This window comes from Pteropus medius, unplaced genomic scaffold, assembly GCF_902729225.1.
Source record: "Pteropus medius unplaced genomic scaffold, Ma_sr-lr_union100, whole genome shotgun sequence".
In the NCBI taxonomy this organism is placed as follows: domain Eukaryota; kingdom Metazoa; phylum Chordata; class Mammalia; order Chiroptera; family Pteropodidae; genus Pteropus; species Pteropus medius.
The window spans coordinates 17,827,805-17,847,153 of record NW_024349796.1 but is presented as its reverse complement, the minus strand read 5'-3'; the positions used below and the strand labels follow the sequence as shown (position 1 = coordinate 17,847,153).

Genomic DNA, 19,349 nt, shown 5'->3' with positions numbered 1-19,349 from the left:
AGTGCTGATGGCAGGAAGTGACAATGGGTGTGTGGGTGAGACCAGGAGACAAGCCCGGGACCGACTGCAGACTGTGGTCCCCTCACCCTCTGCTCACACCCCCAGAGCATTTGTCACAGCCGGTCTTTCCAAACCCGGTCGCCCTGTGTCTCGAAGGTGCCACGGCGCTCAGGGGTGGGGAGGCAGGAGCGCTGGACTGAGGGACCTCGTTTTCATTCCTTTAATGCGGAATGTGTCTTTCCCTCGGATTACAAGAGTAACATCCGCTTATTGCAGAAAATGTGGCAAGCACAGCGGCGCGAACAGCCTGGGGAGCCTCTCAGGGTCTCCCGGTGCAGAAGCAGGAGGTCGGGGGCGGGGCCGACGGCGTCTCCTTGGCCTCCAGGACGTAGCAGATCTGCGTGGCGAGGCAGCTGACCATGGGGTCGGGGTCTTCCCTCAGGGACTGCAGGGCTGCAACGCAGAGGCGGCCGTGCTGCGCGCGGTGGTGTGGCTGGGCTGCACGGGGCTCGCCAGCACGCCGGTGGGGCAGGAACAGGCCGTGGGTGGACAGCTCCTCCCCGGGGCCACCTTGCTCAGTCACGAGCAAGATGACGTACCCACCAGGGCTCAGGGAGGCAAGGGGCGGCTGCTCCTCGTCCTGCACCCACAACCAACCCCTCTGGTCCCCACCATCGTCCCCTCCCTGGCTCTGCCCACCTGCTTCCCGGAGAACAGCTATGAGCACAGTCCTGACTCAGAGCTGCGGCCAGCACGTGGGGGCCCGCGGGGGCGGGGCCGTGGTGCTCGAGCGAGGCCAGACAGGACAGGGCGAGTAGGGACACAGGAACCATGACCCGAGTTCTGCTGGGGGCTCCAGGGGGGCTGAGAACGCTGTCCCCTCGCATGAGACCAAGTAGTGTCCCTCCCTAAGCGCTCAGGGACTGTCCCGGCTGAGGGTGGGTCTGGAGCTCGGTGGCAGTGGCGTCAGGGAGTGACGGGGCAGGACAGCTCTGGCCAGAGCCCCCGCTAAGCGCCTCAGAGACAGATTCTCTCGTCTCTCCTTCCGGGGTTGTGCCCATGAGCCCACCTGTCCCCGTCCCTCATTTCCGAACCGCCCGCCAGCACCAGCTCGTGGCCGAGGCGAGCGGCCTCCGCCCACCTGAATATGCCTCCTCCGTCTCACCATCCTTGTCCATGTCCAGGGTTTGGATGATCTGGCCTGCGGGGCACATGGAGCTTCAGTGGCCCCACAGAGGGCCAGGGGACACTGGCTGCAGTGGGTCTCCGTGCCTCTCCCCAAGTCCCCACGTGCCCCCTCCATCTGTCTCCTGTCCCCACACTGGCGTGGCCACCAGCCACAGGGCTGGACTTTTCCCTCCAGTCCTGAGTGAACCAGGCTGGGGTGGGGCGGCCCCTGCTCTGCTCCTTGGGGCGACATGAAGTGGCCCCACCGGGCTCCGAGCTTCCCCGCGGAGCGGCGCCCACGCCCGTCACCCCGCGGAGCGGCGCCCACGCCCGTCACCCCGCGGAGCAGCGCCCACGCCCGTCACCCCGCGGAGCGGTGCCCACGCCCGTCACCCCCGCGAGCTTTGCAGCCTGTTCTGCTGAGGCAGGGCTGCCCGCCCGGCCAGGAGCTTCCTGCGGGGGAGGGAGCAGCAGCTGGAGATAGTCCTCTCCCACCCTCCTGGCCCTCATGTCCCAGTCCCCTGGCTGGACCAGGTCCCCGGGACAAAGACAGAGTGGCTCCAAGGATAGTACCTGCAAACCACACAGCCGCGTGGCGGATAGGGGCCTGAGGGCTCTTGAAGAGGGTCATGCACTGCCTCAGAAACCAGATGGCCTTGCCGGCCTCCTGCTCCAGCTGTGGGAAGACGCTCTGGGTGAGGCCAGCCCGGGGGCCACAGGAAGACGAGCCGGGCGGCAGGTGACAGGCACCAGCCCGGCCCGGGTGAGGGGCTGCGTCTCACCAGGGCCTTGAGGATCATCCACATGTCCTTCTTGGCAAACGTGACCTTGAGCCCTGACCAGCCCAGGGCGGTGGCCATGTGGCAGAGGGTCAGCCGGCAGACCTGGGGGACAGAGCGGCTCAGCGTGAGGGGCTGCGGGAGTGGGGCCGGGAGGCGTCGGAGGGCGGGTGCTTCCAGGCAGGTCAGTGATGCCCACGCCCGCTTCCCACTGACGAGAAGTTCACAAACCACAGAGCCACGGCTTTCTCAGCTGCCCCCGTGCTGAGACCGAGTAGTGACACCGTCCCTTGGTCACCTCCTGCTCCCCACAAACGGCCTCTCTGAAGATACAGCTCCCCAAATGGGGTGGTCGCTCCTCCAAATCGGGGTTGGCTCTGTTCAGAATGTCACCGCTGAGGTCACCAGGAGGGACCCTCGGACCCCGCCCCACAAAGACAACATCCCTACTTGCTCAGCATGTTCCTCGCATGGGCCTGTTGGAGGCCTCACCACGGCAAAGTGCCCCGATCTGGGGAAAGCTGGTGTCTTTTCACAAACAGCCAGCCACCTTTCAAGTGCTGCTTTTCCCAGCTGCAGGTCACTCACTGGGCCCCCGGGCTCAGCGCTGGGCCCATCCGTTCCAGAACGCTCCAGCCCCCCACCTGCCCTGGGAGCCCGCCTCCCTCCAGTGGCCAAGGAGCGAGCCGGGAGCCATTCGGGGAGGAGGCCGCTGACTGGCGCCAGGCGGTGGGACTTCTTCCTGGGAGCGCCGTGACCACAGCATCGCGCTGTGTGCGGGTCGGTGGCAGCGGGGAGAGCCGGGAGCCGGGGAAACCCGGCGTGAGCGCCGTTGGCCGCTTCCAGCCTCTTACTGCACCTGTCCAAGGTCAGGGACAGGCGACGCCCACAGCACCGCCCGCCTGCTAAGCGTTAGCACGAGCGAGCGAGCGTGGGGCCTGCGGACCTGCTCCGAGCTCGGCCTCTCACCTGAGCCACGTCGGCGTCCCTGTCCTCCAGGTGGAGCACGAGAAGGACGATCAGGTTGAGGACGTGGTGCTTCAAGGGGAAGGCGAGGAACCCCCTCTTGACCTTGGCTAAGATGCCCTCATAGATCTTGAAGGCTGCCAGACGCAGGCGCTCTGATTCCTGGGCGAAGACACACAGGCACACACGTGGGGACACCTCTGCCTCTGCCCTCCCAGTCACCAGGGCTCCGCCCCACCGGCCGCATGCTCCCTGGGCCAGCGCCCTTCCCCCACACGGGCTCTGCTTTGAGCACCACAGTTGCCCTGTTCCAAACCCTTTCTGATCTGTACTCAAGAGTCCGTAAGCCAGCAGCCCCCAGGGAACGGCATCACAGCCAAGGCAGAAGGGCCTCTGGAGACAAGCCCCCCGGCTCTGTCACTTCACAGACGCCTGGCGGGAGGGCAGGGGGCCCGCAGAGGAGCCCACCTCCTCGAAGAAGGGCCTGAGCATGAAGCTGAGCTGGACCAGGAACGAGGATGAGCGCTGCCAGGTGAGGTACTGCACGACGCCCTGCAGCATCAGGAAGGTCTCCATGACGATGTCGCTGTCTTGAGAGTAGCAGCAGTTCAGCACGTAGGGCTGGAGGAGGCGCAGCTGTCTGGCCTGCGGAGCAAGCGGTCCAGGAGCTGTCTGGCCGGCGGTCCCTCCCGCGGACGAGCGCCCCGGTCACACACGACCGCCTGCTCATCCCGGACCGGCCTGGCCCGGTAAATGGGTGGCAGCCAGAGGGAGCTACCCAGGGGCATCCGGGCAGGTGTCCGTCCCCGCGGGAGAGAGGAGAAGACGCAGGAGGGCCCCCTCGCTGCCCCCGCTGCCTGGCCTATTCGTCCCTGGGGAGACCCAACGGCCTGAGATCCTGGAACTGGCCGGGCCTGGTCTCTGAATGACCCTCCTCTTTCTTCTCCTGGGAGAGAGGGGGCACTGGTGGCTCAAGCCCCCAACCCCTGTCCTCAGTGGCCTGGCTTCACAAGGCTTAGCTCCGTCCGCACGGGGACACACGGCCCCCTCCAGATCCCTCTGTCCCGCCCCGAGTGACAAGGCCCTCAGGGCCTCGCCCCGGGCCCCGGCGACTCACCATGTTCCCGTGCTTGGCAAAGGTCTCCACCACCTGCAGCATCTGCTTCACCACGACGGGGTCCTCGCTCTGGAACCAGCCGGCCAGGATGTGGATGGTGACGTTGTCCACTGTGGCCGCCACGTCTGGGCACCGGAGCAGCTGGCAAAGGAGACCGAGGAAGACTGAAGCGTCCGGCAGGGAGACGAGCGTCCCCCGCACGCCTGCGGGGTCGAGGTTCCTCCACGCTGGCGGCCTCACACCCCGCACGCCAGGGTCGGTCGTTCCTTCCGCCAGTTTCCCTTGGGCACCTTTGATTCTGGGAGCTGGGGGGGGGGGTGGCGTGAAAGCCTTGAGGGAGAATGTAGAGAGGAGTGGGCCAGGGCCAGATGAGACTGGGACGGACGGATCTCGATTGATGGCAGATAGATAATAGACAGACCAACGGACGATCACATTTATCTGCACCGCAGCGACCGCCGATCACCTGACGTCGGGAAAACAATAGGCACAACCTCGGCGCCCGCCCGCCAGATCCGGAGATGGGAGGAACGCGCGGAACCCGAGGAGGGCAGGAGGGACACCACGCGGGAAAGGCTGATACACACGAGGAGGCCTGACCTGCCCATGCAGCCAGGCTCACTTTGCATTACATGTTAAACCGTGAAAAACTGCACGCAGGTATGCGTACGCCAGGCATGGTGCAGTAAAGGCCGCGGCTATGCAGGTGTATGCTGCATGGTGTGTGTCGCGTCATGGCATGCGTGTAATATCGCAGCGTGGTGCATTAATAATGTGCCGCAGTGTATGTGTGCGCGTGTGTGTATGTGTGTGAAGGCATGCGTCGTCATGCAGGCAAATGCTATGCGTGTGTGGTGTATTTGTGTGTGTGGCGCGTTATCCGAAATGAAATTTAGAGATGAGCTGGGAGCAAGCTGACGCTGGATGAGGTGGTTGGTTAATTCTTCTTTACCGCGATGGCACGCACAGCACCACGCCTGCGGTGTCCCGTCCGGCAGGCGGCCCATGCCCGGCCCGGCGCTCGCGGCGCAGAGGTTCGCACGGACCGCGGCAGCTTCCGCCAGTCTGACCGGCGGCCGGCAAAACCCGCCTGACTGACTAGCTGAGCAAGCTTCTCACGTTCCCCGGGCCTCAGTGTCCTCCGCCACAGAGGTGACATCGCCGTCGCCCAGAGTTACAGGGAGCGGGGAAAGCGTCCCGGCTCCCTGCGGAGCGCCCGGCAGGACGACGCTCCCACCGGCGGGGGCGGGGAACCCCCGACAGGAAACCGACCGCGGGGCGGGGGCTGTGGCAGAGCAGAGCCTCCTGCCGAGAGACCGGACCCACTTTCTTAGCCGTCCCTGAAGCCCCGTGGGTCCCGCAGCTGGGACCTGGTGGGCCGCCCTTCCGTCACGACCCGCCCGCCTCCCGAGCACGCTGCCCCGCCTGCCCGTCCTCAGCCCCCGATCCGGGGAGGGGCCGGAGGAGCGGACGCCACGTCGAGTCCGCTGTTTCCACTGGCCGTCGTGCGCTCGGGGGGACCGCTCGTGGTTTTCTGTCCAGCTGTGTTTCTAGAAAACAGTTTCTGAGAAGAGAAATGACCAACACCTGGACGGCATCCCAGACCAGCTGAAGAGCGGGGAGAGAAAGCAGAGAGCGGGGAGAGGCAGCAGAGAGCGGGGAGAGGCAGCAGAGAGCGGGGAGAGGCAGCAGAGAGCGGTTCGGCGTGGCTTTTCCGAGCTCCCAGGGGAGTGTCATCTGCAGCCAGAGTTCAGAGCTGCCGCTGGAGGGCGGCACCCATCCCGTGACAGTCCCCTGCCACCGGCTTCTACCTTGTACGGCTTCTCAAAGCTGGTCCAAGGACCACCCACCACAAGCACCGAGAGTGTGCAGAAAATGCCACCTCCTGGGCCTGACCCCTGAGCCACTGAGCCCAGCCTGTGGGGCCGGCACCCAGGAGGGTCCGCTTCGGCAGCTCCCCCGGTGACAGCGGCGTGACGGGGCCCCGTCTCCCACTCAGGCTCCCCGCCCTGCGTGCCCCGAGCGCCTGTCACGCCCACTCATCCCAATGTGCGTGCCCACGCGAGCTCGCGGCAGCGGCTCCTTCCGACAAGACGCCGATGTCCCGAGACCTAGGAGGACACTGTCCACGTGGGGACAGTGTCTGTTTAGATTGTAATATCGGCCCTGTGCTCTCTTCCATCCCTGCCGTGTTTGAAAACAATCCAGCTCCCACAAAAAGGAAAAGGAATTCAGGCAGTTTGCATTTTTAAAGGAGCCTATTTAAAGCTGGGGTGAGTCAAAAACTCCTGAAACTCACCCAAACGCTGACATATAAATCGGGTCTATTTTACTGGAAAGCCACTTGGCTTAGTATCGAACGTCACAGAAGACACTCATGTCTTAACCAACACTGTATTCGTTCCATTCGATATCCAGGGAGGTGACCGGAACACGGAAGGCCTTCGCGCAGAGAAGTTTGCGGCCGTGTTATCCGGAACAGTGTAAAAGCAGAAACGAGATGCCCAACAGATTATAGAGCGTCTTGGTGATGAAATAACGCATCGCCGTGAAAATTCACGTTTACAAGGAAACGTGGTGTCATACGATGTTTAAAGAGAACGAAACACAGAATGCCCTCAGAGCATGGGGCGGCGGGCAAACGCACGCACGCACCTCCTTTCAGGCCAAAACCCAAACGCGGTTTCCTCTGTTATTGTGATTATTAATGGCTTTGTCGTTTTTAAAATTCCTTTCCATAGTGTCTAAGTTTTCTATACTTTTCGCTGTCAGGTGGCTAAAATACGCTGAGCCAGTCAGGGGTCCTGAGCAAAGGTGAACTTGAAAAGCCTGACGAAGGCCGAGGAGGCGGGAGACAGGGCTGTTCTGTTCCCTAAGGTCGAGGGGGGCGGGCACACCAGGTAGAGTCACACCTGCGACTGAACGGGCCACTAACGACGTGCCCCAGCCCTTCCGCGAGGGAGCGAGCGACAGGAAGTCGGGCCCCTCTCCTCGGTGGCCTTCCCTGGAGGTGTCCGAGGGGGACCTCCTCCTCCCGCCTCCCGCACTGAGGGCCGCTCACCTCTGTGGCGAATGTGAGGGCCGTTAAGTGGTCCGTGCGGTCGTGCGCCTGGAGGGCCCCGATGACGAGGCTGAAGACGGGGCGGTTATGCCAGCAGCTCTTGATGACCATGGCCCTGCCGGCGGGAGCACGCCGCTGAGGGCCAGGCCTGGGCCACAGCGGAGGGCACGGGATGGGTGGCCCTCGGCCAGGGGCGGGCGCGGGCTTACCTGGCCACAAGCTTACCTGGCCAGCAGAGCCACACCCTCGTGGTGTCTCTCACGACTGGCGAGCAGCTCCCAGCCCCCAAGTTTCTGGACATAGGACACGTGGTCCCCGTACCCAGCGCTTCGCATCAAGGCCTTCAGCGCATCCACAGTGGAGCTGGGGAGGGCAGAGAACAGCAGGAGGCCATCGCCACCCCGTGCCACCTCTCTGCCCACCCGGACCTCCCTGAGGGTCTGTGGGGGCGGGACAGCCCCTGGGGGCACAGGCTGACACTTTAAGGATGCGGCGCCAAGGCCACGACGTCTCCGAGGTGACGCAGGGAGCCAGCAGACGGCCGGGGGGACTCCAGGCTGCTACTGTGCTCACGCACCTTGGCATGGACCTCGGGCCGCTGAGCCGGAGGTAAACAGTGTTTTCTGAAACGTCCTCTAGGACGTGTTGAAAGGAGATGTGGGGACAGGCTCGGGGCGCTGGCAGATGGGGGGCGGGGCGTGAAGAGGGCACTCGGAAGCCGAGGGCTGAAATCAGGGCAGGCAGGCGGGGGGACACCTGGACCTCGGTGCTCAGCGGGTGGCCCTGGAGCACGGTCACTAGCACGTCCGGCCTGGCAGCCAGACGTACCTCATGGGGTCCATGCTCTCGGCGCCGTGCTGCTGGTCCCAACTGGGCTCTGTGCCCCCCACGGCCACCAGGAACGAGGTCCGGAGGAGCAGGGCCATGAACAGCGAGGCGAACAAGCTCTGCACTTCTACCCGCTGCCGGGGCTCCAGCAGGAGCTCGTGGATGGCCCTGGTGGCCTGTGGGGGGCGGGGACGACGCCACCTTTGTCTCCCACTCCCAGGCCCCGCCCGCGGGAAGTCTTGGCCCGCGATTCCCAGGACAGGCCGGCCCAGAAAACCCCATGCTGGTGGGACAACCCAAGAGGTGACCGTGGGCATAAGCCACGTTACACCCTACAACGGGACACCCTTCCGCAGTGACGGGAGGCGAGATGCGAGGGAGCCGCGACAATCAGAGCGATTCCCAGGGGGTCGTGACGTCGAGGTCTCGTACTTGCCGTCGGGGTGCCGGACTGTTGTGTCCTCATCCTCCACAGGGAAGGAGGGGCTGGGGGTGTTTGTCTACCTAAGCCCACCCAAGGAGAACTTGGAGCTGGCTCTCTCTCCCTGCCAGGCATGGCCAACTGGGAAACCCTCCCACCGACCCCACCCCAAGGTTCTAGGATATTCAACCAGGCCGGACAGGGAAAGGTAGAGGCCCCAGAGCCCAGGGCCCGAGGGAGGCCCCGCCCCGCCTGCAGCTCCTCCCCGCCCGCCTTACCATCAAAGGCGAGATCTGCCTTCTGTCTCTGGGCTCGGGGGCCCCCGGCTCTGGCCGCTGGGTCATCCTCTGCTGCAGACTCTCCATGATCTCTTCGTAGCCTCTGGGGACCGAAGCCAGCATCTCCCAGAGTCTGCGAACCCTGCTGCTGAGAACCCCACAATAGGTCACCCTCCATGGTGCTCCCCGGGGAAGGGGCTCCAGGCTCACTCGCCCAGTCCCCACCGAACCCGGGCAAGCAAAGCAAGAAACCATCGGCATCGGAGCAGACACCCATGAAACGGAGACGAGAAGCCGAGCGGGGGGTTCTGAGAAATATCGTTAACATTAAACTGCCGGCCAGGCTGCCCGAGGGACAAGGAGAGAAGATGCGAGTGGCCACGGTCGGCCACGAGAGGGGGTGACAAAGGAACACTGTCACCTATTCCTCGGCCACCAATGCGAACACTTCGATGACATGGACCGATCCCTTGCAATACACAAACTACCAACACTCGCTGCCGAGGAAAGAGACACAAATGTGTTTTTGGTCACGTGCAGAGGCAGTTAGTTCCGTGGAGGGAGGCTAGTCTGCTGGACAAACGGTGCCGAACAAGCAGACGTCCGCATGCAGCAAGGTGACACTGGACCTGTGCCTCACACCTCATCGAGCGAAGCGAAAACGAGTCGCGAGCCTGAACGTAAAACGTGAAAGTATGAAGCTTCCAGAGGAAAACATGGGAGAAAATCTGTGGCCTTAAACACAATCCGCGGGAGAGAAGAAAGATAAATGGGACTCGATCGAATTAAAACCTTCCATTCTGCCAAACACGCCCTTCAGAGAATGAAAAGAGAATCCACGAAATGGGAGAAACATTTGACAATCATATATCGGACAAAAGACCAGCATCCGGAACGTATGAGAGAACGCTCGAAACTCAACAGTAAGAGAATGAATAATCCCAGCAAGAAACAGGTCACAGATTTGGACACTTGGCCGAAGAGGACACAGCATGGCAAAGATACACAAGGCGATGCTCAGCATCACCGGCTGCGAGTAGGTCAGGGAAGCGCAGGTTCCGGCCGCCCTGAGAGGCCGCTGCAGGCTCGTGAGAACGGCAGAGCTTTCAAAATGACGGTACCGAGTCTGGGGAAGGATGGGAGCAAGGGCAGGGCAGGGCAGGGCCTCAGGCTACGGCCACGGGGCCACGGCGGGAGAGAGTCCAGGCCGAACACCCACCTCCCGCACAGCCCGGCTGCACCGTCCCAAGGAATTTACTCAGGGAAAACGGAAGCTGGCGTTTACACTGACACCTCTGTGCACATGTTCGTAGCTGCACTATTTGTAATTCCCCCACATTGGAAAGCGCCCAAGAGGTCACTGCAGGGACAAGCAGCCTTACGCCCACAGCGGGACACTCTTCGGCAAGGACGCGAAGGATCGCCTGGCTCGCACGACCCCCCGGCGTGACCCAGCGGCGTGGCGCTGCGGAGGGCGAGGACTCTGCACCGTGGGTGTCTCCGCAGCCAGCAGGCTGGGGGAGGCTGCCCCGCGGACCGAGAGCAGGTCGGCGTCGCCAGGGGCCGGGGGTGACAGGAGGAGCTGACTGCAGACGGCAGCACCAGGGAATGTGGGGTGCGATGGGGACACCGCGTGCTGAGGGGTGTGGCGAAGACGGTGACCCCACCGTGAGGCCACAGGTAGAGCCGCACAGAAGAAGGGTGGGTTTTGCTGCTTACAGATTTTAAAATAAAAAATCTCAAAGGAGGGAATGACAGCATGGTAATCCATACAAAGTAATGTTAGGAGCCAAATTATGTTCACAAAACCTCGGGACGATGCCGTGACAAATCGTCAAGTGAGCTCAAATATGCTGTCGGCACACAGAGCGTAAGCCTGACGATTCGTTTCTTAAAAAGTAGACACACTATAAACTTATACCGAGTGACTGCAGAGGTTTGTCTTCCTGGGATTAATTTCTCTTTGCGGCGGGGGTGGGGGGTTTTTCCAAAGTTCTACATGCTTTTCAAATTTCTGCAATAAGCCCACATAACTTTTACGATCGCCTCGCCCCCAGATGAGTCAGGGACCAGCCCGCCTTAAAAAGCAGACATTTAAGAACGAGCAGAGTCGAAGCCCACGGGGCTGTCCGTGGGGCATCGGCCGGTCGCCTACCTGCGGGACTGGTCCTGTATCTTAAACAAGACCAGGACGACCTCATCCGTGTAGGTGCGTGCCAGCAGGCAGAGGAGATCCCTGATGGTGGCCTGGGCCGTGGTCTCGGTGACACCTCTCGTTCTGTGACAGATATACTGGATGATCTCAGGCACCTGTGGTCGGGAGGGAGGGTGGAAAGGGGGACTCTTTCCGGACACTGAAACCCGCTCGTCAGCGGCCCCCTGAGCAGGCACCCACGGGAAGTGTGGGGCCACGCACGGTGCGTGCCCGAGACTCATAGAACATGTCACCTGAAATCGAAAAATAAATTAAAAAGATGTTCACACTTTCGCCTTAGTTTTCCGAGGCTTCGCTGTGGTCCCTTGCTCGTGGCCCTGCGGCGAACGTCTGTGCACATATGCAGAGAGAGAGACGTCTGCGCCTGTAACTTGGCTGTGCCTCCTCCCACCACAGTGAGGAAGGCACCGCGGACCTACCGCGGCGTCTGGAACCAGGAGGGGTGACGAGGCCGTGCTGGCCCCGGTCGGCTGCTGCAGCTTGGCCGTGCGTCCCCTTCCCTTCCTGCGGGAGTCGGAGGCCAAGTGGTCTCCGTGAGGAGGGGCCTTCCTCACGACAGCGAACGCCCTTCAGTTAACCTTTTCTCGTCTGGGTTAACGGGCAGTTCTCCAACCAGCCGGCGAGAGCAGGACGGGATCCGGAGCCGGACGGAGAGGAAGCGCCCTTCAGTTGCCCTTGAACCACCCAGTCCCTCGGAGCTGCTACCTTCCCGATGTCGGCCATCGGGGACTTCAGGATCGCGGTCAGCATCTTGGAAGCCCCAGAGCCGTCATTCCTGCTGGTGGTGGCCATGGCCTCCATGGCCACCAAGATCACGTCCGCCCTCTCCTCGGGGGTCAGGTACTTCCTGAAGAACTGTCGGACAACGAATGACAGGCGTCTCTGCTCTGGGATGGCCAGAGCCCCTGGACCCCCCGACCAGCCGCCAGGGGCACGGGCTGTCACCGGCTCCTCAGTCCCCGGCCGGAACATTCGTCAGACAACGTGACGCAGAGGACCATGCAAAAAGGTGTTTGTTTTTATTCTGAACTCGGGGCTCAGTGCGGTGGCCGGCTGGAAGCGAGTTTTGCTGTTGGGTGGGTTTAGAGCACGAGGTGACCGATGGTCTACACCACCTGTGCCTCATGCCTGGCTTTGTCGCTTGGGGCTGCGGAGGGCCACCAACAGGACACCCTCTGCCTTTGTCCTCAGGGAACCGATCGCAGGGCAGTGTGACAAATGCTATGAGGGGACAGCTGAACGTGGGCCATCAGTCAGGGCATCCTGAGGCCCACGCCTGGGGACCGCGGCGGAGGGCGGGGTCAGGGGTCGTCTAGGCGGAGGGAACTGGCTGTGCAGAAGCGTGAGGGGCGGAGGGGTTTGGGCTGCCTGGGGGTCCTCCAGGGAGCCCTGGGCCAGGGGCAAGGGGGACGGACCCTGGATGAGGCAGGAAGGCTGAGCAAGTTAACCCCTCGGGCTACGTGAAGTCTGGACATCGGTGAAAGACAGTGGCGGGGAACGGCTTGATGACATTTGTATTTGAGCAAGAGTTCTCGGGCTGTAGTGCAGAAAGTGCTGTGACGGGGACATGGCTGGGCACAAGGCTGTCAGTAGGAAGCTGTGACAGTGACCCAGGCAGCCACGGCGGGGCCGGCCAGAGCGATGGACCCCAGAGCTGTGTGGGAGGCGGTGTGGACAGACGCGGGACTGAGCTGGGTGTAGACAGGAGGGAAAGGTGAGGGACGCCTCCCGGGCTTCCGGCTGGGTGACTGGGGTTGACCGGGCCTGTGGACACCACCCCAGGACAGGCCACGGGCCATCGCTGGGTGAATAAAGCCAACGTGAGGCTGATGGAGGGACATCTGTGGGCGGAGGACAGGGCTGACCGGGCCTGTGTCTTCAAATCTCTCGGTGACCTCAGACGTGAATCAACTCAAGTGCAGTGAGGGGCGTGGGCCTGAATGTTGGGGCGTTCCCGCGGCCAGGCCCTTTCTCCCCTGCAGAGGCTCCCCGCCCAGGCCGCGTCACGGGCGACAGCGAGCGTTACCATCGTGAGGTCCTGCATGTGGGCGAACCACGCCCCGTGGAAGTGCTTCTGCAGGTCCCTCAGGAGGACCTCTGTCTTCTGCTTCGCACGCCCTGTCCAGACCAGACATGGCAGTCAGGGCCTCGGCCTCCGCAGGGAAAGGGCCACGGCCCCTCGCGCAGCACCCCAGACCGGAGGGTCCCCCAGGACCAGGCCGATGGGGGGCACTGTGGCGGGGAGGTGGCCAGGTCCCCCAGAACCTGCACGAGGTACCAGGCAGGGCACAAGGACTGTCCCCACCCCCACAGCCAAGCAAACGCCCTGGGGCAAAGGCCAGGTCGGGGTCACCCCGTTTGTCCCCTGAAAAGGTTGCTCGTTTCCCGGGTCCCATTCCCCGCAGTCACGGTGGCATAGCTGGGGGGCACGGAGGACCCCAGGTGCCATCAGAGGCGGCTGCAAGCCCAGCTCTGCTTTCGCTCTGGGAACATCCCGGGGTCTCGGCAGCGCCGTCCGTTGGTGCTGCGGTCAGTGTGTCCCCGCAGCTGCGGCCGCACGGCCACACGGCCCCCCAGGCCCCCCCACTCACTCCTGTGAAGCACGAGGACTGTGAACAGGTAATGCAGGCCCTCGGACGCCCCGGTACAGACGTCGTGTTGGGGGTTCAGGCAGAAGACGCCCAGTGTGCCCATGAGGGTCCCGACGATGGAGAACTCTGCCATGTGCTGCCGGAAGAGGACACGTCACCCCCGCGTCGCCCCTGAGGCAGCCTCTCCCCAGCACGACCACCCGCCCTCCACCGCCACCCGACCGTCCACCCTTGGGGGTCCCCCGCCTCACTCGCTCCACAGGAGGAGCACCCTCAGTCGGGCCCCAGGGGAGTGGGCCGGCCAGACCCTGAGGCGCGCTGGCCCAGGAACCTGCGGCAGGGGCAGGTCCCAGAGGGCCGGGGACGCCCACGGGGCCAGCCGCCCCGCCCCCAGCACTCGCCAGCAGCTCGGGGAAATTGCAGACGAAGCGCAGCATGTGGGCCACGGTGTACGCGGCCCGGGCCTGCTCCGGCACCTTCTCCGACGTCACCAGCCAGGGCAAGACGATCTGGAGGGGACAGAAACTCGGCCACACCAACTCCCGCGGCGGGCGGCAGCGCTCCTGGGGGCCGGCCTTGAGTGGGACCCTCCCCAACACAACGAGGTCACGCTGTCACTGCCACACAGGGCGTGCCCCCCCACCCGGGTGGGTTGGGAAAAGTGTCCCACTGCTCCGGCTGCCGGGCAGGCGGGAATCTGTGACGCAGGCTGAGGGCTGAGCCCCGGGGGCCCAGGCCGCCCGCGTGTCCCTTCCTTCCTCCGCCTCCAGTCCAGGGCTCCAGTGCCCTGCCCTCTGCAGCCACTGACCTCCAGCACTTTCTGCAGTATGGTCATGTCTGGGTCCAGACCGTCCATCACGAGAGCTTGTAACATGTCCTCGAAGGCCTGGACCGTCTGATGGGGGAGGAGGTGTGGGGTGCAGGAGGAAGGGTGGCTATGGTGACCCAGCCAGCTCCCGGTGACACCCCCACCCCCGCGGACCCCTCCTCCGGGGAAAGGAGAGTGGGGGCCAGTCCTGTTCTGCCGCTGCACTCTGACCCACCCAAGTGCTGGCCACCCTGGACCTCACCGGGGGCTGGCCCAGGATGACCTGAGCTGCAGCAGTAGTGACGTGCAGGCACCGGGTGGCTCCCTGGGAACTCTGTCCACTGGGGAGTCCTTCTGTTAGACAAGGGACTCCCCGTCTAAAACGGAGACCCGGGTGGGCCTAGGGGGCCCCGGCCCGTCACTGCACAGAGCCTGTGGGCTTTGTCATCGGACCCTCAGCTCTCAAGATGAAGACTGTCATGGGCCCGGAGAGACGGGAGCCTGGGGGACAGGACACGGGCGAGGGACACGGCCCACTCCCGGGGAGACAGGTGGGGTCTGAGCGGGAGGGGAGGGAGGGGAGGGGTAGCCTGTGGAGCAGCACCCCCCACGGGGTCCCCAGCAGCAAGGGATGACGGGCCCACCTGGGCATACAGACTGGCGCTGTCCATCTCGTCCACGCTGCGCCTGGCGTGGGGCAGGGCGAACACGCGGACGACTCCCACGTTCACCAGGTCCAGTTTCTGGGATAAGCTGAAGGGCGGGTTCACCTGGCTGCGCGGAGAACAGGACACTCTGCGAGGGGCGTTCGCGAGAGCCTCCGCCACCGCCGGCCCCGGGACACAGGCAGCTGGGCACGCGAGCCTCCGGGCGCTTTCCCACGGCCTCTCGCCGCCGGGGACGGCCGCTTCCTGTGGCGCCCTCCCCACACCGCTGCCCTGACGGGCTTTCGGCCGTGGACCTGGGGGGCTGGAGGGCACCCCATCACCCCGGGACAGTCACCGGGCTCTGCCACCCCCAGCTCAGAAGCCGCCCTCCCTCCCACCCCAAATGTCTGGGCATCAGAGAGCCCGGGGCCCAGATGAGGGGACAGGCAGGGGTGACCTCAGGGCCACGACGCAGAGCATGGCTTGCTGCCGCACGTTGCTGGTCAGGAGCTCACTGGCCTCTTCAAGGATCAGCGTCTGGAAGAGCCAGAAAGGACCGCAGACTCCCCTGGGAGAGACAGCGCCCACGTCCCCGGGGCCACCTCCCCCTGGGAGAGACACCGCCCACGTCCCCGGGGCCACCTCCGTCGGAGCGAGTCTCCCTCACCTCGATTTTCTTGGCCAGGACGGCTTTGGGAAAGTACTCGTCCATGGAGCCGTTCGCCTGGGCGCGAACGGCATCACTCAGGATCTCCACGGCCCTCAGGAACCTCTGCTTGTCCGTCTGGGTCTGGGACAGGACACACACGCCCACCCTAGCGTCTCCCGCAGGCCGCCCGAGACTCTCGCACCCAGACCGCGGAGCCCCCGGCCTGGACGCGCCCTTGCCTCCCCCAACCTCTCGCACTGGCACTCCCAGTGTCCCCATCACCCTCTGGGGACAATGGGGCCCGGGGTCTGTGAGGAAGACCTGTGGGGTGGCCTGGCCACCTGAGACCATCCAGATCATGAGGTGCCGACAGGCCGAATTCAGGCGGCTTCTGAGCCAGGGCTGCTGCTTCCGCCTCAGCTCCCAGAACGCCCCGGAGAACCCCCTTACCATATGCTCCTGCTCCAGAAAGTCCAGGATGAGCCGATAGGCTTCTCGCTCTGACTGCCGCAAGCCTGCGAAGGGTCAGTGTTGGGAGGGGCTGGGCCGACCCTCTCAGATGGTGCAGAGAAGCAGAGCCTCTGGCCCAGCCCCCCGGCACCGGGGCTTGGAACCCGCAGGGTCCCTGGCAGGGGCCTCAGCTCTGAGAGCCACCTTCTCCAGGCCCGTGGCCCAGCGTGGACCTCAGAAGCCATCGCACGGGACTTAGAGAAGGAGCATCCGTGCCAGGCATGGCCAAGGGTAGAATTCTGGCGAGGGAGAGACCTGGTGCCCTCGACTTGCCCACGTGCTCCCCAAGGGGCCTCGAGGCTCCTGAACGAGACTGGAAACCCCAAGCAGCCTGGGAATGCCCTTGTCACCGGGCTGGGGCAGCTCTGCAGGCAAGAGTCCCCATGCAGGGGCCGGGGGTGGGGCTGACAGTCTGTCCGCCCCGAGGGGCGTCAGGGGTGGATGAAGCAGGAGGGTGGACGGGGTGGCAGCTCTGGGACCAGAAGCACCGCGGGCCACCGGGCCCGAGCTCAGCCCTTCACAGGGAGGAGCGCCCTGGGGCGGACGCAGAACACCAAACCGCCAAGTTCAAGGCTCCGCTCTCACTGACGCAGCCCTGTGACCTTCAGCAAAACGAAACCCTCCGCTTCTGTTTCCGGTCTGTGAAATGGGGAGAAGGCAGCGTCCCTGGCCGGCCGTTACTGTGTCAAGGGAGGGGCAAATGCACGGCTCCCGGGCTCGTGTGGGCTCGTGTGGGCTTGTGTGGGTCCGCGGTGGGTTCACGTGGGTTTCGGGTCAGGCTCGCGTGTTCGCTGGGCTCATAGGTTCAAGGTTCAAGGTGGGCTCTTCGCGGGCTCGCGGTGTGTTCACGCCGGCTCATGTGGGCTTGTGTGGGTTCGCGTAATCCTGCTGCGGGTTTCCGTGGGTTTCCGTGGGCTCGTGCGTGTTCGCGTGGGCTCATGTGGGTTTGCATGGGTTTGCGTGCGTTCGTGTGGGTACCTGCACGGGGGTCGGAGTCGGAGGACGTCTCGCCGACTGACCCCGCATGGTTTTGAAGGATGTGAGGAACAGCCATGCGGATATTGGCGGAAGGGTGCAGGGGGGACGTTCTAGGCCACGGGAGCGGCAGATGCAAAGGCCCTGAGGCAGGACCGTGCCCGGCACGCTCCCCTGATAGCATAGGACCCTGGCTGCCCCCGCTGGCGGGTGACTCACAGCCCAGGCGACGTCCTGGTCCCCACCCAGCTCCAGGCGCCTCATGGAGCCAGGTCTGAAAAGGGACGCAGGGGCCAGAGCTGTGAAGGGGCCAGGCAGGGGCGGGCAGACGCGTGCTTGTCGCGTGCCAGGGGCAGCGAGGCCTGGGCGGTGGCCCCACCTCTGAGCCACCACCATGAGCTGAGACACGGCTGGGCCCGGGGCCGGGTGCTCACCCGCCAGGTTGGGCTTCCAGGACACATGACCAGTGGATTGAGGCAAGGCGACGTTTGCCTTTGGCTGTGCGGGGTGGGGGTTCATCTGCACCTCGGGACGGCAGCAGGGGGCAGGCCCTGGTCACCTGTGAGTGAAGGAGGCGGCTGAGCTGCTCGGGCTGGTCCTGCCCGGCTTCCCTGTCCCTCCTCGTCCCGTGGGAAGTCATGGCCCCTGAAGGGCCCTGAGTCGCCCCAACTTCCTGTGAGCCTCCCACTCAGGGCCGTCCTGTGTGAGGACATTTCAGACTCACAGGCCCCCGGCTCAGGGCGTCCATCCCTCTGCCCCAGACGGCAGCTTCCCCTCCAAGCACCTCGCGGGGGGCCCCATTGCCCTCTCTGTCCCCCTCCTCCGAGCTGGCCTCCGTCTGCCCCCAGGAACTCCCTGGCACGCGGCCTAACTCGTCACAGTTGTCCCAACCACTTGGCCAGGCACCCCAGGACCCATGATCCAGTTAGACTGAGGACGTCCAACACCAGGGGCCAGGTCCTCCCCAGAGACCCTGGGCATGTGTCCCTTCCCAGTCCCCACCACCCAGAACAGACACGCGGGCCTCAGAGCCAGGCCCCGAAGCCACGGGCACCCGGGGGCCCCAGGACGGGTGTGGGCCGCAGCCACCGGCTGCTCGGGGCCGGGGGTGGGGGCGCAGGCAGGCAGGGGCCCTACCTGACGCTTGGCGCCTCAGACCCAGCCACCGGCTCGGGGACAGGCTCCAGGGGGCGCTGCGCCCGGGTCCTGGGCGGCCCCTGCAGGCCGGCCAGAAGATGTCTCCGGCTCTCCGCCCACCCGTGGCCCCCGGAGAAGGGGAGAAGCTTGTAGAGGCCCCAGCCCCTGAGGAAGCCCCCCTGTGCAGCTTTGCAGAGGGGATCACTTCTCTCCAGCCCCCTGCCCGCTCTGGGCAGCAGCCCCTGCAGGCTCTGAACGCGACTCGGCACACTCACCACTGACCACTGCCAAGCGGGAGCCGGACCATGGGAGCCGGCCCCTCTCCTGGGGGGCGAGACTCCCGGAGGACGCCTGGGGCCTGACGGGGGCGGAGGGGCGCCTGCTTCCGCCAGGGAGGCAGACAGCCCACAAGGCCCCCACCCCCACGCAGCCCACCTGCTCCCTGGGACCCGGCCAGACCGGCTAGAGAGGCCAGGCCACTCTGCCACGCTGGGCAGCATCCCGTGGGCTGGGCAGAGCTTCTTGGCACAAAAGAATAAAACACCCCCCAAAAAAACACTCAGCTGATCACACGGACTTTATTTGACACCACGACCCACTCAGGTGCCGGTCCACAGCCGAGGCAACAGCACCAGGCACCACGCGGGACCAACGAGGCGGTGGGAAGGGCGCTCAGGTGCGGCTGGGCACGCAGGTGTCTCCTGGCTCAGGCCCCGGGGGACACTGGAGGGGAGACGGCCGAGCACTGGGAAAGGGGCTCAGGAGCAATGGGAACTGCGTCCACAGTAGGACATCGGGACACGGTGGTGTGGCACCTCATGCAGCTGGCCACACCGTCCTGCCCAGTGGGAGATCCGGGCCTTTGGGTCAGGCATCCAGTGCTTGGAGGGTTTAGCTGCATCCCTAGTTGCTGTCCGAGTCCAGGGAACTCGGAGGGGAAGGGCCTCCGCGGGCAGAATCAGAACCCAGCCTCGGTCCCCACTGGCCTCGGCCCAGCGGCCGCCTCCGGAAGCAGGACCCCCACAGTGAAGGCCCCGGACGGGACCCAGGCACCACCTGGAGCCTCGGCACAGGCCGCTCAGGCCCGCTTGACTCTTGGTAGCTGGGAGGACTCGTTAGTGTCCTTCAGAGCGAGTTCTCTGGTCTGCCAGAGACAAGGGCTGACCCGGTCAGTCTCTGAGCAGGAGCCCGGCTGGGAGG

At 64.5% G+C, this 19,349-nt stretch overlaps 1 protein-coding gene across 7 annotated transcripts; it reads right to left on the bottom strand.

Moving 5' to 3' along the window:
• Positions 1-205: 205 nt before the first annotated feature.
• Positions 206-16,093, bottom strand: LOC120619249 (maestro heat-like repeat-containing protein family member 7). 7 transcript variants are annotated; one of them, XM_039883527.1, is made up of 21 exons: positions 15,978-16,081; positions 15,521-15,668; positions 15,336-15,480; positions 14,876-15,005; positions 14,232-14,318; positions 13,825-13,932; positions 13,424-13,559; positions 12,859-12,950; positions 11,538-11,687; positions 10,773-10,927; positions 8,618-8,765; positions 7,919-8,094; positions 7,316-7,453; positions 7,091-7,205; positions 4,030-4,170; positions 3,381-3,557; positions 2,916-3,074; positions 1,950-2,051; positions 1,741-1,843; positions 1,142-1,201; positions 206-453 (listed from the first exon to the last, which is right to left on the bottom strand). In XM_039883527.1, the coding sequence occupies exons 1-21, from the start codon at positions 15,978-15,980 to the stop codon at positions 320-322; spliced, it is 2,607 nt and encodes an 868-aa protein (XP_039739461.1). In that variant the 5' UTR covers positions 15,981-16,081; the 3' UTR covers positions 206-319. The 7 variants fall into 7 exon arrangements, with proteins under 7 accessions (XP_039739461.1, XP_039739457.1, XP_039739458.1 ...); XM_039883523.1 differs by having other exon boundaries at positions 15,521-16,093; XM_039883524.1 differs by having other exon boundaries at positions 8,618-8,762; positions 15,521-16,093.
• Between the last annotated feature and the right edge of the window lie 3,256 nt (positions 16,094-19,349).